The following is a 17,814-nucleotide window of genomic DNA, read 5'->3' on the forward strand; positions in this document are numbered from 1 at the left end:
AGAAGAGACACATTTATGCAGTGGCATAAAGTACTGAAGTAAAAAATACTTTAAAGTACTACATCAGTCGTTTTTGGGGGGTATCTGTACTTTACTATTTATATTTTTGACAGCTTTTACATTTACTTAATTTTATTCATGAAAATAATGTACTTTTTACTCCATACATTTTCTCTGACTCCCAAAAGTACTCGTTACATTCTGAATACTTAAAAGGACAGGAAAATGGTTATCCCTACTGCCTCTGATCTGGCGGATTCACTAAACACAAATGCTTCATTTGTAAATGATGTCTGAGTGCTGGAGCTGGAGTAAAGAGTAAGAGTAAATAAATAATCAGTAAATCAAAATAAAATAAAAACGATTTTGCCATCTGGTTTGCTTAATATTTTATTTTTGTATTTATTTATGTTTAACCTTTATTTAACTAGGCAAGTCAGTTAAGAACAAATTCTTATTTACAATGACGGCAATATACTGTATGTGAATTTATTTATACTTTTACTTTTGATACTTAAGTATATTTAAAACCAAATACTTTTAGACTTTTACTCAAGTTGTGTTTTACTGGGTGACATTCACTTTTACTTGAGTCATTTTCAATTAAGGTTATCTTTACATCTACTCAAGCATGACAATTGGGTACTTCTTCCACCACTGCATTTATGCAACGGATTCACTGTGGGCACAATCTTGAATGCGGATAAGATCAGGACAAAGGACGCATGTTAGACCAGGTGTAAACAAGGCTTTTGGTAGCGCAGGGCACAGATGACCATGTCCGGAGTTGGAGCGCACTCTTATTGGCTAAGCGAGCGCTACGTGTACATTACAGCAGCAACAGGTACCTCACATGTTTACAGTTATCTTCATCCTCGGAGTGGAACCTCAGACGCTTCTACCACTTAAGCAAAACGTGCATTCTGAAGATATTATCGATGTTCCATGGTGAAAACGATTCTTCTACATACAGGGGAATCTTACTTTCACTTGAAAGGTAAGTTAAGTTTCAATTTGTTGTCCATTCCATTTTTTCTTCATAGAAATCCAATGAAGTTATATCAATTTAAGACATTCACAGTTTTTTCAACTATTCAAATCAAAATAGCCTTTCTTACTGAAAAACATGATATACAGTCCAGTCCGTAATTATTGGCACCCTTGGTAAAGATTAGCAAAAAAAATATTGTATAAAATAAATAATACAAATACTGAGCTATATTGTATGCTCAAGAAAGGAGGAACATTGTATTATTTTATACTAATACAATTGCTCAGAGAAAGATATTTTGTGTAACAAGTAATATATATATTTAAAAAAGATGATTGGTATGCTTGTTTTCAATAGATTTCAATACCTCACCTATCGAGGATAACTGCACTGAGCCTTTTTCTAACATGTTTTATGAGATTGGAGGACACATTGGGAGTGATCTTAGTCCACTCCTCCATACAGAATCTTTCCAGGTCCTTGATATCCGTGCACTTATGGACTCTCCTTTTCAATTCAAACCACAGGGTTTCAATGGGGTTCAAATCCGGAGACTGAGATGGCCATTGCAAAATGCTGATTTTGTGGTCATTTAACCATTTCTTTGTGGATTTTGATGTGCGCTTGGGGTTATTGTCATACTGGAAGATCCACATTGCTAAACGGCATTTGCACTTGGATTAGAATCTGTGCTATGGCCAGATGACATTAAAACAAGAGCTCTTCGGCCACGCGTCACTGGGCAGCTCGGGCCCGGGTTTCCCTTTGTAATCCATAATAGTTTTCAAGCCCTGCCACATCCGACGAGCGTCAGAGCTGGTGTAGTAGGATTCAAACATTGTCCTGTATTGACGCTTTGCCTGTTTGATGGTTCGTCTGAGGCTATAGCGGGATAACAAATATTAAAACATACAGTGAAGCCGCTCATCATTTACCATGCATTCAGTCATCTAACAGACTCGCATCCAGAGTGACTCAAAAGGGAACATCGACAGATCTCCCACCAAGTCAAAACGGGGCTGGAACCAGCGACCTATCTGCCATCGGCTGTGCTTCTAACCGCCAGGCCACCAACCATCCAATATCCCCCCACTGTTCCCCGAGAGCTGCACCTCAACCATCCAATATCCCCCCACTGTTCCCCGAGAGCTGCACCTCAACCATCCAATATCCCCCCACTGTTCCCCGAGAGCTGCACCTCAACCATCCAATATCCCCCCACTGTTCCCCGAGAGCTGCACCTCAACCATCCAATATCCCCCCACTGTTCCCCGAGAGCTGCACCTCAACCATCCCGAGAACCACGCCCCCACCCCGAAAAAAACAACAACCTCTCCCTCCATTCCCCAACCCCAAACCCTCCCAAGCCACCGTCCCCCAATGCATCATCAATCAACAAAATGAACAAAAGAGGAAAAAGAGAATGTGTACACACGTACAAGCACCTGCTCATTAACAGCCTCAGGCAAACAATCATTGGATGTAACAGCATTGCTCCTCAGCATCATTCGAACATTTCTTATAAGCGTCTGGATTAGTGTTCCGCTCCATGTAATCCATGACTTCTGGTTGGGATATGCACGTACGGCCATTGTGGGGATGACGTCATCGATACACTTATTTATGAAGCCAGTGACTGAGGTGGTATACTCCTCAATGCCATCGGATAAATCCCAGGAACATATTCCAGTCTGTGCTAGCAAAACAGTCTTGTAGCGTAGCATCTGCGTCATCTGACCACTTCCGTATTGAGCGAGTCACGGGTACTTCCTGCTTTAGTTTTTGCTTGTAAGAAGGAATCAGGAGGATCGAATTATGGATAGATTTGCCAAATGGAGGGCAGGGTAGAGCTTTGTACGCGTCTCTGTGTGTGGAGAAAAGGTGGTCTAGAGTTTTTTTCCCTCTGGTTGCACATGTGACATGCTGGTAGAAATGAGGTTAAATGGATTTAAGTTTGCCTGCATTAATGTCCCCAGCCACTAGGAGCGCCGCCTCTGGATGAGCATTTTCTTGTTTCCCTATGGCCTTATACAGCTTGTTGAGTGTGGTCTTAGTGCCGACATCGGTTTGTGGTGGTAAATAGACAGCTACAAAAAATACAGATGAAAAGTCTCGTGGTAGATAGTGTGGTCCACAGCTTGAGGTACTCTACCTGAGGCGAGAGATCTAAGATCCCTCCTTATGTGTTCTCTAATTTCATATAACGTTTTAGAAAAAGGCTCAGTGCCATTATCCTCGCAATGTGAGGTATTGAAAGTTATTGAAAACAAGGTTGCAAATAATTTTGACCTCTATATTTAAAAAAAAAATGTTTTTACTTGTTAAATAAAATTTGCCATATGTATGTTGTTTGTATAAAAAATATTATCAATCTAACCTTAATAATCTTTTCATGATAAGCAAAAGCCTAAAAGTTTTACTTTGTTACCCAACTCATCATCACAATGAAATAATCCTGAATGTATCATTTCTGTAAATACTACAGTATGTAGTTGGTTTTATGCTGTGAAAAATCTGTTAGAATAACTTGCTGTTATTTCACCTGTTACCATGTTACATGAATGGCGTCTGATCAAGCATACCAGTAGGCCAACAGCCTTCACACAGACACACATTTCACATCATAGATAGCCTATATCTCAGACAGGTTTGCTGTTAATCTCACACAGTGATCTGCAATTTAAAGGAGCAATCTGTGATTGCTACATCTGCGATTGCTACATGCAACTGTCGTACCCCATCAGAATCCAAAATATATGCTTGTTTTACTCAATTGTTTGTAAACAATTTAATTGTAAACCAACAATGTATAGTCTCAAGGCATGTTTAAAACTATAACTGTGATATCATGGATGGTCAGTCCTTGCATTCATAGCTCTGTTTATGAATTTGAAAGTGGTAACATTTCTTCAGCGCCAGCCCTCAGCTGTTTACTAAATCAGTGGTGGGTGACGCTTTGTCGTTTGAAGTGCAGATTTCCCCTTTAAGTTATGAGATGGAGTACACAAGGGCAAAATCTCTCTCCCCAAAATTGTGCTGTACTTTTCTATCCCCTGTCTGTATTAAAAGAGCATAACCTTGAGTTGGGTATTATCTGGAGGCCTGGGTAACCTACAGTAGGATAAGACAGGTGGAGATTACATTATAGCATTTTCACACACTGGCTGATTAGATAGACACTGTTTTTCTTACATTTTTCTTCGCGTCAAAAGAAAATACATCTTCATTTAAAACTGAATAAAAACAATTCCAATAAGGCCATATTTCTGTCTTATTGTAATATAACATATATAACTCATCATTAATCATCATAAACAGCAGGTCTAGTTCCATTAGCTAATTACAATGTAATTACAGTGTAATCAGCATTTCACGGCGCATGTGATGAAGTTTGATTTGATTTTAGAACTTGGGTTTGTCTTCGTAGTTGTTTTTCTGAGTAATAAGGACTCAAACTCAAGTACCCCCTGTATAGTTTTATTTAAAAAAAGATTTCCCCTTTATTTAACCAGGTAGGTCAGGTAGGACAACTGCGACCTGGCCAAGATAAAGCAAAACAGTGCGACAAAAACAACAAGAAAGAGTTACACATGGGATAAACAAATGTACAGTCAATAACACAATAGAAAAATCTGTACACAGTGTGTGCAAATGAAGTAAGGAGGTAAGGCAGTAAATAGGCCATAGTAGCGAAGTAATTACATTTTAGCAATTAACAATGGAGTGATATATGTGCAGATGAGGATGTGCAAGTAGAAATACTGGTGTGCAAAAGAGCAGAAAAACAAAAACAAATATGGGGATTAGGTAGGTAGTTGGATGGGCTATTTACAGATGGGCTATGTACAGCTGCAACAATCGGTAAGCTGCTCTGACAGCTGGCGCTTTTAAGTTAGTGAGGGAGATATGAGTCTCCAACTTCAGTGATTTTTGCTATTCTTTCCAGTCATTGGCAGCAGAGAACTGGAAGAAAAGGCGGACAAAGCAGGTGTTGGCTTTGGGGAGGACCCGTGAAATATACCTGATGGAGCGCGTGCTACGGGTGGGTGTTGCTACGGTGAGCAGTGATCTGAGATACGGCAGAGTTTTACCTAGCAGAGACTTATAGATGACCTGGAGCCAGTGGGTTTCGCGACAAATATGTAGCGAGGACCAGCCAAATTGACTGCATCCAATTTGCTGAGTAGAGTGTTGGAGGCTATTTTGTAAATGACATTGCCAAAGTCAAGGATTGGTTGGATAGTCAGTTTTGCAAGGGTATGTTTGCCAGCATGAGTAGAGGCTTTGATTCTGGATTTAATTTTGGATTGGAGATATTTAATGTGCGTCTGGAAGGAGAGTTTACAGTCTAACAACACCTAGGTATTTGTAGTTGTCCACATATTCTAAGTCAGAACCATCCAGAGTATTGATGCTCGTCGGGCGGGCGAGTGTGGGCAGCGATTGGTTGAAGAGCATGCATTTAGTTTTACTAGTGTTTAAGAGCAGTTGGAGGCCACGGAAGGAGTGTTGTATGGCATTGAAGCTCGTTTGGAGGTTTGTTACCAGTGTCCAAAGAAGGGCCAGATGTATACAGAATGGTGTCGTCTGCGTAGAGGTGGATCAAATAATCACCCGCAGCAAGAGTGACATCATTGATATATACAGAGAAAATAGTCGGCCCGAGAATTGAACCCTGCGGCACACCCATAGAGACTGCCAGATGTCCCCGATAACAGGCCCTCCGATTTGACACACTGAGCTCCATCTGAGAAGTTGTTAGTGAACCAGGCGAGGCAGTCATTAGAGAAACCAAGGCGTTGGGTCTGCCGATAAGAATATGGGGATTGACAGAGTTGAAAGCCTTGGCCAGGTCGATGAAGACGGCTGCACAGTACTGTCTTTTATCGATGGCGTTTATGATATTGCTTAGGACCTTGAGCGTGGCTGAGGTGCACCCGTGACCAGCTCGGAAACCGGATTGCATAGGGGAGAAGGTATGGTGGGATTTGAAATGGTCGGTGCTCGGTTTGTTAACTTGGCTTTCGAAGACTTTAGAAAGGCAGGGCAGGATGGATATAGGTCTGTAACAGTTTGGGTCAAGAGTGTCTCCCCCTTTGAAGAGGGGGATGACCGTGGCCGCTTTCCAATCTTTAGGAATCACAGACGATACGAAAGAGAGTTTGAACAGACTAGTAATAGGAGTTGCAACCATGGCGGAGGATAATTTTAGAAAGAGAGGGTCCAGATTGTCTCGCCCAGCTGATTTGTAGGGATCCAGATTTTGCATCTCTTTCAGAACATTAGCAGTCTGGATTTGGGTGAAGGAGAAGTGGGGGGGCTTGGGCCAGTTGCTGAGGGGGGTGCAGAGCTGTTGGCCGAGGTTGGGGTAGCCAGGTGGAAAGCATGGCCAGCCATAGAGAAATGCTTATTGAAATTATCGATTATCGTGGATTTATCGGTGGTGACAGTGTTTCCTTGCCTCAGTGCAGTGGGCAGCTGGGAGGAGGTGCTCTTATTCTCCATGGACTTTACAGTGTCCCAAAACATGTTGGAATTAGTGCTGCAAGATGCACATTTCTGTTTGAAAAAGCTAGCCTTTGCTTTCCTAACTGACTGTGTATATCGGTTACTCACTTCGCAGAAAGGTTGCATATCGTTGGGACTATTTGATGCTAGTGCAGTACGCCACAGGATGTTTTTGTGCTGGTCAAGGACAGTCAAGTCTGGAGTGAACCAAGGGCTATTATCTGTTCTAAGTTCTACATTTTTCAAAAGGGGCATGATTATTTAAGATGGTGAGGAAAGCACTTTTAAAGAACAACCAGGCATCCTCTTCTAACGGGATGAGGTCAATATCCTTCCAGGATACTCAGGCCAGGTCGATTAGAAAGGCCTACTCGCAGAAGTGGGAGTGTTTGACAGTGATGAGGGGTGGTTGTTTGACTGCGGACCTATAACGGACGCAGGCAATGAGGCAGTAGTTGCTGAGATCCTAGTTGAAAACAGCAGAGGTGTATTTAGAGGGCAGGTTGGTTTGGATGATATCTATGAGGGTGCCCATGCTTATGGATTTTCGGTTGTACCTGTTAGGTTTCTTGATAATTTGTGTGAGATTGAGGGCATCTAGCTTAGATTGTAGGACGGCCGGAGTGTTAAGCATATCCCAGTTTAGGTCACCTAACAGTACGAACTCTGGAGATAGATTGGCGGAAATCAATTCACATATGGTGTCCAGGGCTCAGCTGGGAGCAAGCAGCAACAGTGAGAGACTTATTTCTGGAGAGATGGAATTTTAAAAGTAGAAGCTTGAACTGCTTGGGCATAGACCTGGATACTAATGACAGAACTCTGCAGGCTATCTCTGCAACTCTGTCCCCTTTAGCTGTTCTATCTTGATGGAAAATGTTGTAGTTGGGGATGGACATTTCAGAATTTTTGGTGGTCTTCCTAAGCTAGGATTCAGACACGGCTAGGACATTAGGGTTGGCAGAGTGTGCTAAACCAGTGAATAAAGCAAACTTAGGGAGGGGGCTTCTGATGTTAACATGCATGAACCCAAGGCTTTTATGGTTACAGAAGTTAACAAATGAGAGCGCCTGGGGACACACAGGGCCTGGGTTAACCTCTATATCACCAGAGGAACAGAGGAGGAGTAGGATGAGGGTACGGCTATAGGAAATGGTTGTCTAGTGCGTTGGGAACAGAGAATAAAAGGAGCAGATTTCTGGGCGTAGTAGGATAGATTCAGGGCATAATGTACAGACAATGGTATGGTAGGGTGCGAGTACAGTGGAGGTAAACCTAGGCATTGAGTGACGATGAGCGAGGTTGCATCTCTGGAGGCACCAGTTAAGCTAGGTGAGGTCTCTGCATGTGTGGGGGTGGGACAAGGGGGCTATCTAAGGCATGTTGAGCGGGACTAGGGGCTCCACAATAAAATAAAACAACGAGAGCTGCCCTAAACAACAGTATACAAGGCATATTGACATTAGAGAGAGGCATAAAGCAATCACAGGTGTTGATTGGGGGAGCTAAAACAACAAAGGGTAAGACAACAACGGATAAACAGCTAAGACAACAACAACGGGTAAATGGCGATTAATGGGCAGAGAGGGTCAGTTATCTACACACAGGCCTGTGTTCGAGGCTGGGGCCAACAGATAAACAAAATGAAGTACAGTGTTAATGAACAGTCCAGCAGGCATCAGCAGTGTAGTTGAGTGATCATAGGGGCCAATGAGCAGCAATAGTTTAAACAGGGAGCCGTTCGGTAGTAGTTACTACGCTAGGCGAGCGGGAGACACAGCGTTCAGAAAGCTAGCGGGCCGGGGCCAGCAGTTTGGTCTTCCCCGACATCCACAACGCAGAAGCCAGCAGACCAGTCGTAATGGATCGGCGGGGCTCTGTGTCGACAAAGGGTCCAGGCCAATTGGCAAGAGAGGTATTGTAGTTGGTGTACTTCGTTGGCTAGCCGGGAGATGGGCCTAGCTCGAGGCTAACTCGAGGCTAACTGGTGCTTGCCCCTGGACAGGGGCGTTAGCCACAATAGCCACTCGGTAGCAGCTAGCTAGCTGCGATGATCCAGTGTAATTGTCCAGAGCTTGCAGCAGGAATCCGGTGATGTAATGGAGAAAAGCAGTCTGATATGCTCAGGTCTGATAGCGCGCTGTGCAGACTGGAAGGTATTATCCGCGCTAAGTGGCTGGTGTCTGAGCTAAACGTAATGACCGCCAGCAGTAGCTAACAATGACTAAATAGCTAGTAGCCAATTAGCTGTCTAGCTTCCGATGGCTTGCCTCTGATGGAGGTTCCAGTTATAAGGTCTAAAAAAAATTGCAGATCCGTACCACATTGGATGAGACGAGTTGCAGAAAGGTATATTTAATTCGAAAATGAAAAAAATGATATATATAGCCTCAATATTGTTATTTTATTATTATATTTTTTTTAAACTTTAGTTAATTTAGTAAACATGTGACAAATAAAATTTGATTGGATGATTTGATTTGAGAGTGGAAGGGGAAAATGGTGGTCAAAAAACTGCATATTCCAACTTGAGTATTTAAACTAATCTGTAACACTGTAGCCCTCAGGGCAAAGGCACTGCCACTTGTTTGCTTATCTCTTCCTTGACCAGTCCTTTCTATAACCAGTTGTTGTTTCTGTTGTCTTTCAAGGCTGTTGTGAGGAAGAGGGGTAACTAAATCAGGCTGAAGGATGAAGTCTAAAGCGAAGGTCGCTAAGTCATGCAGAAAACCCTGGACCGAGCCAGACCTGGACCATGAACCAGAGAACAGAGAACCAGGCACCAGCGAACAGGAGGGCTCTGAGGCCTCGGTCCGTATTGGAGGCTCCTGGAGAGGCGTTCTGAGGGGCGGGGACCGCGAGCGAGGCGGAGGCGGTGGCACCACCCACGGCCCCCACAGATACAGACGGTCTCACAACAGCAACAAAGAACGCAACGTCCGGCGGCTGGAGAGCAACGAGCGGGAGCGCCAGCGCATGCACAAACTTAACAACGCCTTCCAGGCTCTTAGAGAGGCCATTCCACATGTCAAAATGGACAAAAAGCTCTCCAAGATCGAGACGCTGACGTTGGCTGAGAACTATATCAAGTCCCTGACCTCCATCATCCTGGGGATATCTAGCGCCCGCCTGCCTCCTGGTGAGACACCGACAGAGGCTAGTGCTGCCAGACTGCTCCAGTGTTACCAGCAGCACCTGGAGGAGGACGGGGATGAGAGCCTGTCTCAGTTCCTCACCCAAATCCACAGCTTCAGCCAGGAGAGCTAACAGCTAGCCTCAGTTACTCACCCAGATCCACAGCTTCAGCCAGGATAGCTAACAGCTAGCCTCAGTTCCTCACCCAGATCCACAGCTTCTGCCAGGAGAGCTAACAGCTAGCCTCAGTTCCTCGCTCAGATCCACAGCTTCAGCCAGGAGAGCTAACATCTAGCCTCAGTTCCTCACCCAGATCCACAGCTTCTGCCAGGAGAGCTAACATCTAGCCTCAGTTCCTCATCCAGATTCAAAGCTTCAGCCAGGAAAGTTAATAGCCAGCAGGTGCTAACTCCACAGACAAAGAGTTGAAGCATCCAGGCTTGACTTGGGGAGCGAATCTCAACTGAAACCCTATCTACCATATTGTACACTGCTACTCTACTTATGACCATGGCCAAAAGTAGTGCACAGATTGGGGAAAGGGTGTCATCTGAGATGCAGCCTTATACTCCGACAAGCTAGTGAGCTATAGTGACATACCTGACCATGCACTAAATGGAGCACACAAGAAGGTGAGGTGATTTGAAGCACTGTACCCTTGACATTCATTCTCAGAAACGTAATGGTGGAGTACAAGTGAAGACAGACAGTCAGGCAGCCTGTGGACTATGTCAGATTAGACAAAGGCCTAGCCAGAGCTGTGACAGACAGAATCCCCAAAGGACCATGATATAACTTCTAGAACAGGGGAACTTAAAGTTCATCTCACGTGGGATTCTGAATCTGATATGTGGTGAGAACCAAGTCAAAGAACATTCCAGCGCCATTTAATCTGTTTTCTTAATTTTTTTATGTCATTTTTCCTAGCTGGCGATTAACTGTAGTTACCTGATTGGTCAGAAATATAAAATAACTGATTGTTAAAGTATAGTTCTCCAGCATGCACTGTAGCCCACAGGGGCCCAAGCTGTGTATATAGGACAGGCCACCCCTGCTGTAGATAGGACAGGCCACCCCTGCTGTAGATAAATAAATGTTTTCAACCTTTTAGGAACAATGTTTGTTTTCCCAGCTGAGCACTACCTCTGGACACAACAGTCACATACAGGACAAGGATATGCGTACCTATACTGGTCCCACAGACCGCCTCTCGACACAACAGCCAAGTACAAGACAAGGATATAATTCCCTATACTTGTCCCACAGACTTTAGTCAAATACTGTACTGTTTAAGGAAGGGAAAGAATACACACTGTAATTTAAACGAAGGGTAAATTATTTGAAACATATTTGTATGTATATATTTTATTTGGGGGTGGTTGACACAGTTATTAAATTGCAGAGTGGAAGACAGGTAAGTGGGACAAACAGTTTGAAGGGTTGGAGCAGGGAATTGAACTCATGCCTCTGGTGGGAAGAGGAAGCCAGCAGTGTTATCGCAAGATACAGGATCTACACAGAGCCATATGTGTACATGTCAAAATGTACAGTATGTGTTGAACAAGTTGTTTTACCTCCATGACCCTATGGTATCTTGTGTTTTTATGGTTCTGGGACATGGATGTCTGTAGCTCAGTTAGTAGAGTTGGTAGAGCATGGGGCTTCCAATGCCAGGATAGTGGGTTCAATTACCACTTGTACACAGAAAGTATGCAATCATGACTGTAAATTACCTGGAATAAATGCATCAGCTAAATGGCATATTTTATTAGAACAGTGGTGTGTGTGAAAGGTGAATGTAATAATTATGTTGCTATTACAATGTGTGTTTGAATGATACTTCTGTAATATCTTTAAAATCCTGAGTTCTCCTGAGACTCCAAGAAAGTGTGAATTGAAAAATGTAAAACGAGAATCTTCCTTATCAATAATCACATTTATTGAGAGGACATTGACCATGCACACTATTAGAAGGAAGAAATATATAGCTCAATAACACCCTTGTTGGAGTTGGAACAGTACCGGCTTATAGTATTCTATTTTACACCATAATCAACAAAAGCAATGGAATCGCCAAGTGAAGAGTCCGATAGACTTATGATTTTCATGCTATGGTGTACCCCCGTCACATCCCAACCTATATGTGTAATGTGTCCCTCCTTTAGGATACGTCCTGTACTGTAGTAACAGCAGTATGTACTCAGTGTCATTATCAAACAATGCACTCGTTGTATTATGAACTGCCATAGGAAGATAAAGTGACAGTATTCACAGATATACAGTTTTCTGGACAATTAATGATTTGTAGTTGCAGTATATCAGTCACTATTGGATCTTCATCTTTCAGTTTCAGCACTAAGATGAATGAATGCCCAAACGTGATAGTTTCAGCACTAAGATGAATGAATGCCCAAACGTGATAGTTTCAGCACTAAGATGAATGAATGCCCAAACGTGATAGTTTCAGCACTAAGATGAATGAATGCCCAAACGTGATAGTTTCAGCACTAAGATGAATGAATGCCCAAACGTGATAGTTTCAGCACTAAGATGAATGAATGCCCAAACGTGATAGTTTCAGCACTAAGATGAATGAATGCCCAAACGTGATAGTTTCAGCACTAAGATGAATGAATGCCCAAACGTGATAGTTTCAGCACTAAGATGAATGAATGCCCAAACGTGATAGTTTCAGCACTAAGATGAATGAATGCCCAAACGTGATAGTTTCAGCCTTTGTGGTTTAAAGATAATAGTTAATATGACTTTATATGACTGATATTTTAAGATTTTTATATATCAATGTACAATAACCCAACCTTGAAATATCACAATGAAAACATTTATACTATACTCATATTCAGATTTATAAAAAATATATATATATATGTTCTTTCCACCAACCCCTTCAAGTGTGTTGGCTGCCAGTCATGTGTGTTGGCTGCCAGTCAATACTGATAAAATCATAGGAGGTGAAAAATATGCAGATAATAGTGTTAAAACTCTTATTTTCATGAGAAACAAACAAATGAACTTTTAAGCCTTTCAAAGACATCATTTTTCAAGCAATTCACATTTTTTTTAATGAAAATAAGAAAAATAAGAATATGTACTTTCTTTTCAAGAGTAACACAAAAATGCTATAGAAAAAACTGTCCCCCTTGGAACATGGACATACAAACTCTTCACTGTGGCCATCACAGATACAAACCATTCAGGGGAAAGGCATATAACTGTAAAAGAGCCATGTGCTATCTAAGGACTCATAACCTAAATTATTCTCCGTGAATAAACCCTTAATGTTTTTGTTGTGACTCCAGTAGAATCTCTACGTTACCAGCAGGTACAAAGTAGGAAGTATAGTAACTTATTGGAACAGAATCAGTCAAAACTACTGATCGCCCACCTTCACAGAATCATACATCGGCCCAATAACATTGAATACCCCAGAAAACACTTCTTACATTATATTTTAAAAAGTTAAACCTATCACCAATATAACATAAACAAAACATTCACATACAGCACTGTATACACCTACACACAGAAAAAAAACATTCAACCAAACAATAACAATAAATAAAACAAAAAGTTATCTTAAGACCACAGATTTAAATAACGATGATGCAATGTTCGAAGACTGAGTCACACAGTTTAAAAATGACTAGTGCTCTATGTGGGAAATGTTGAACATGACCTGCTAGCTGTGAAGAGAGAAGGTGATTGGCTGAGTCAAGCTGAGGGCACAGAGCTAGGGTTCAAAGGTAATTGAACACAACCAGGTGATTGGTCAGAAGAAGAGTTTGACTTCAGACACTTAGAGGGTGAGGCTGGAGCTGGGAGCTACAGTACAGTGTGGATGGTAGAGTAGTTGCATTGGGGCTTTTGTTTTGTAGCGAGAGTTGGGCTGAAGACAGAACAGAGATACAGTGTCCACTGGCAAATACTCTATGTGTGTGTGTGTTTAACACCTGACAGCGTTCCCATTCTCCTCTGTGTTCCTGAAGGAGAGCGGTCTGCGGGGTGGATGGGTGCAGAGGGGGTCCGTCAGGGAGGCGGTAAGGGAGGGTGTCAGGGAGGGCATACGGACACGGGGAGCCTCGAAGGAGTTCCCTCTCACAGTGATGTGGTCCCAGCCACCCTGAGGAGAGAGAGGAAGTTAGGAATAGAGGGAGAGAGAGAGAGAGAGAGAGAGAGACAGAGAGAGAAAAAGAGAGAGAGTCAGACAGCCCCCCCCACCAAGAAAACCTTTCCATTGAAAGTCATTGGTGTCTCAGAAGCAGGTTGGTGAGTCAGGGTTAGAGGTAAGGTTTTAGGGTCTCACCCCGATGCCATAGTCCCACGACTGTCCCTTTGGCTCCATGGGCTGAACCCCCAGACGGTGACAGACTGTCCCACAGCTCAGACTGTGGCTGCCTTGCACCTTGTCAGCTATGATCCACACCTACACAACAACAACGAGAAGGGTTGAGTTACTCAACACAGTGCATTGTCAAGATGTTAGAATTTTGAAAAAAGAGGAAGTCATTATCATTCATTACTGCCAACAACAACCCCCCAGTTTTTAGATGGTAGGTTCTGCTCACCTGGTCCAGAGGTCCTACGGAGACCTTGCGTACATTGTTGGAGATGTGTTCCCATGACGATCCCTGGGGGCAGCTAGGAGTCAGGCCCTGTCTGAACCACAGGTTACCTGGATGGAGAGCACCAAATTAAAATCATGACAAAAATAAAGAAGAGATGGTTCAACTAATAGACGTCTGACAATAATAAAGGTCCATGTCATAGTCAGTCATGACATTCTCGTCTGTAGTACCATGTTGATCCACTGTGTAGACTGACGTCCTCCCTACAGACACCTGTTGGAGCTTCTGCCTGACTGGAGAGGGGATGTGGTACCAGCAGTCTCCTACAGGGGGCAATAGTACATTAAACAGCCAGTGATTAGAGTCTTCTCTCATCATTAGGTCCATCTCTGTGATAGGAATCAGAACTCAGAGAGAGGTAAGCTCCTCCCGAAAACAAACATTGAGCTATTACTGTAAAGCACTTTGTGACAACTGCTGATTTAAAAACAACTTCAGAAATACATTTGAGTGATTTGACTGAACTGTTGATTTTAAGACTGTAAGACACACAGGACTGAAATGAGAATCCCTGGGTTCTGTCAGAGACGGTGGGTTCTGCGTGATTCTCTGACTGACCTGAAGGGCTCTGTGCGGTCACGGAGCCCCTGTAGAAGGCAGAGCCATCCCTGGCAATGGCCCACACCTGGTTGGCCCCACCAATGGAGATAGACTTAAAGGGCTGGTCTGTGCCCACATGGAGCCATGACGTCCCCTAGAAACACACGCAACCACTTCTGTTATCAACCACAATGTCTGTGTATTCATGGTGGACTTGTGTGTTGTATGTTTACATATTGTGTGTGTGTGTGACTCACAGCAGGCGTCAGTAGTGTGACTCCCAGTCTACAGAGCACGTCTCCCTTGTTACTGATGGCCCACAGAGGGATCGGCTCAACAATGCTCTGAGCTCCACACGGGATGATGGTCACGTCACTCAACGGGATGGGTGGGACTTCCTGCCATGGCCCTGTGGTAGTCAGTTTACACTTCCTGTCAGAGGAAATACAAGGGTTGTTCAAATAGGAGTTAAGTCACACCTAGACCAGTGTACCAACAGTTGAATTAGGTGTGTAAATACTGGGCTGGAGCAAAAACATGCACTCCCTGTGGGTCCCCAAGACCAGGATTGAAGAACTCTGCCCTAGACACTGATCTAACAGCAGTTGTTGTGTTTCCTTCCCCCAATGGTTAAGGTTAGGATTTAGGTAGAATAAAGCTGATCCTAGATCTGAGTTTACGGGCAATTTTTCCCCCAGAGCTCAAACCCAGGCATGTTTAAACACAGTGGGCAGACTGAGGACAGACCATAGTGTGCTTACTAAACAAATAGTGATGAGGGAAAAGGGCGATTGTTGTGTGGTAACATACAGTACCTGGCCCATCGCCTACGACGGACAAAGTCCTTCAAGGTCTTGTGGCCATGATACGACCTGGAAGAGTACATACAGAGGGAGGGAGATAAAATACATGATAGTGACAGAAACAAACATATCATGGCTACTTTCATGCAGGGAAAAGATTCAGATTGATATGTAATAGATAGACCAATGAATATGTATTGGGGAAGGTTAGATACTCACGTTGGGAAATCAGCTGCATATTGCCAACCCTCTCTGTCTGTCCCTCCAGAGATACCATAGTCAATGGCCCAGTCTGCCACCTGATAGAGACAGAGCAGTTAGCGGAACAAACTTTGTAGGACTATTTTAGTCATCTAATGGCACTCTGTGCATATTTAGTTCAGGTTCAAAAGTTATATTGTCCTGGGGTGAAATTGAAATTTTGTCCAGTTACTGGTACCCACCCATGTCCAATGAGGGGATGGAGGCTTGGTGTTGGCCTTGGTACACTCCTGCAGTCCTGTTGCATCACTCCACATGTAACGGTCTGTTGGGAGGCCTCTGTTGGTATATCCTGTGACTGGGTTCCACCTCTGGTTCTCATAAATGTAGACACACTTCACATCTGTCTGGGTGTAGATGTTATCGGTGCTGCTGGCCAGACCTAACAAAAACAAGAGAGGGGTTATAGTCATGAGCTGAGACAAAACAGCCATGAAACATACCCTTACACCCTAACCTAACTGTCCCCTGGCGTACGCCTGTTGAAACATACCCTTACACCCTAACCAAACTGGTCCCGAGCGTGCGCCTGTTGAAACATACCCTTACACCCTGACCAAACTGGTCCCGAGCGTGCGCCTGTTGAAACATACCCTTACACCCTAACCAAACTGGTCCCGAGCGTGCGCCTGTTGAAACATACCATTACACCCTGACCAAACTGGCCCCGGGTGTTTGCCTGTTGAAACATACCATTACACCCTGACCAAACAGTCCCCGGACATGAGCCTGTTGATTTTGTCTATCCACACTAGACGCGATCATGACACACAGGTTAAAATACCAAAACCAACTCTGAACCAGCTATATTAATTTGGGAACTGGTCAAAACACTTACAGTACCAGTCAAAAGTTTGGACACACCTACTCAGATTTTTCTTTAATTTTACTATTTTCTACATTTTAGAATAATAGTGAAGACATCAAAACTATGAAATAATAAATATGGAATCATGTAGTGACCAAAAAAGTAAAATAAATCAAAATATATTTTATATTTGAGATTCTTCAAAGTAGCCACCCTTTGCCTTGATGACAGCTTTGCACTCTTGGCATTCTCTAAACCAGATTCATGAGGTAGTCACCTGGAATACATTTAAATTAACAGCTGTGCCTTGTTAAAAGTTAATTTGTGGAATTTCATTCCTTCTTAATGTGTTTGAGCTTATCAGTTATGTTGTGACAAGGTAGGGCTTGGTATACAGAAGATAGCCCTATTTGGCAAAAGACCAAGTCCATATTATGGCAAGAACAGCTCAAATAAGCAAAGAGAAATGACAGTCCATCATTACTTTAAGACATGAAGGTCAGTCAATATGGAACATTTCAAGAACTTTGAAAGTTTCTTCACGTCCAGTCACAAAAACCATCAAGCGCTATGATGAAACTGGCTCTCATGAGGACCACCACAGGAAAGGAAGACCCAGAGTTACCACTGCTGCAGAGGATAAGTTCATTAGAGTTAACTGCACCTCAGAAATCCCAGCCCAAATAAATGCTTCACCAAATTCAAGTAACAGACACATCTCAACATCAACTATTCAGAGGAGACTGCGTGAATCCGGCCTTCATGGTTGAATTGCTGCAAAGAAACCACTACTAAAGGACACCAGTAAGAAGAAGATACTGGCTTGGGCCAAGAAACATGAGCAATAACATTAGACCGATGGAAATCTGTCCTTTGGTCTGGAGTTTGGTTCCAACCACTGTGTCTTTGTGAGACGCAGAATAGGTGAATGGATGATCTCTGCATGTGTGGTTCCCACCGTGATGCATGGAGGAGGAGGTGTAATGGCATGGGGATGCTTTGTGGTGACACTGTCAGTGATTTATTTAGAATTCAAGGCACACTTAACCAGCATGTCTACCACAGCATTCTGCAGTGATACACCATCCCATCGGGTTTGCGCTTAGTGGGACTATCATTTGT

At 43.3% G+C, this 17,814-nt stretch overlaps 2 protein-coding genes across 3 annotated transcripts in view; one reads left to right on the forward strand and one right to left on the reverse strand.

The window, feature by feature from the left end:
• Window positions 1-843: 843 nt before the first annotated feature.
• LOC135511964 (class A basic helix-loop-helix protein 15-like) lies at window positions 844-11,395 on the forward strand. Its single transcript, XM_064933503.1, has 2 exons — window positions 844-997; window positions 9,151-11,395. Exon 2 carries the CDS (start codon window positions 9,191-9,193, stop codon window positions 9,764-9,766), a length of 576 nt encoding a protein of 191 aa, XP_064789575.1. The 5' UTR covers window positions 844-997; window positions 9,151-9,190; the 3' UTR covers window positions 9,767-11,395.
• A 160-nt stretch (window positions 11,396-11,555) lies between these two features.
• The window catches only part of LOC135511963 (tectonin beta-propeller repeat-containing protein 1-like), a 49,801-nt gene continuing 43,542 nt past the window's right edge, over window positions 11,556-17,814 (reverse strand). For both annotated transcript variants that reach the window (XM_064933501.1, XM_064933502.1), the window contains exons 15-23: window positions 16,067-16,266; window positions 15,843-15,922; window positions 15,636-15,692; window positions 15,078-15,252; window positions 14,839-14,974; window positions 14,451-14,543; window positions 14,221-14,327; window positions 13,959-14,078; window positions 11,556-13,775 (exon numbers count right to left, since the gene is read on the reverse strand). In XM_064933501.1, the coding sequence (XP_064789573.1) occupies window positions 13,599-13,775; window positions 13,959-14,078; window positions 14,221-14,327; window positions 14,451-14,543; window positions 14,839-14,974; window positions 15,078-15,252; window positions 15,636-15,692; window positions 15,843-15,922; window positions 16,067-16,266 (1,145 nt within the window). In that variant the 3' untranslated portion in view covers window positions 11,556-13,598. The remainder of the gene's footprint in view (window positions 13,776-13,958; window positions 14,079-14,220; window positions 14,328-14,450; window positions 14,544-14,838; window positions 14,975-15,077; window positions 15,253-15,635; window positions 15,693-15,842; window positions 15,923-16,066; window positions 16,267-17,814) is intronic.

This window comes from Oncorhynchus masou, chromosome 24 (assembly GCF_036934945.1).
Source record: "Oncorhynchus masou masou isolate Uvic2021 chromosome 24, UVic_Omas_1.1, whole genome shotgun sequence".
NCBI classification, from domain to species: domain Eukaryota; kingdom Metazoa; phylum Chordata; class Actinopteri; order Salmoniformes; family Salmonidae; genus Oncorhynchus; species Oncorhynchus masou.

What these genes read in the sequence shown, in the direction of transcription:
- LOC135511964 (XM_064933503.1), top strand. Translation starts at nt 9,191, where the DNA reads ATGAAGTCTAAAGCGAAGGTCGCTAAGTCATGCAGAAAACCCTGGACC.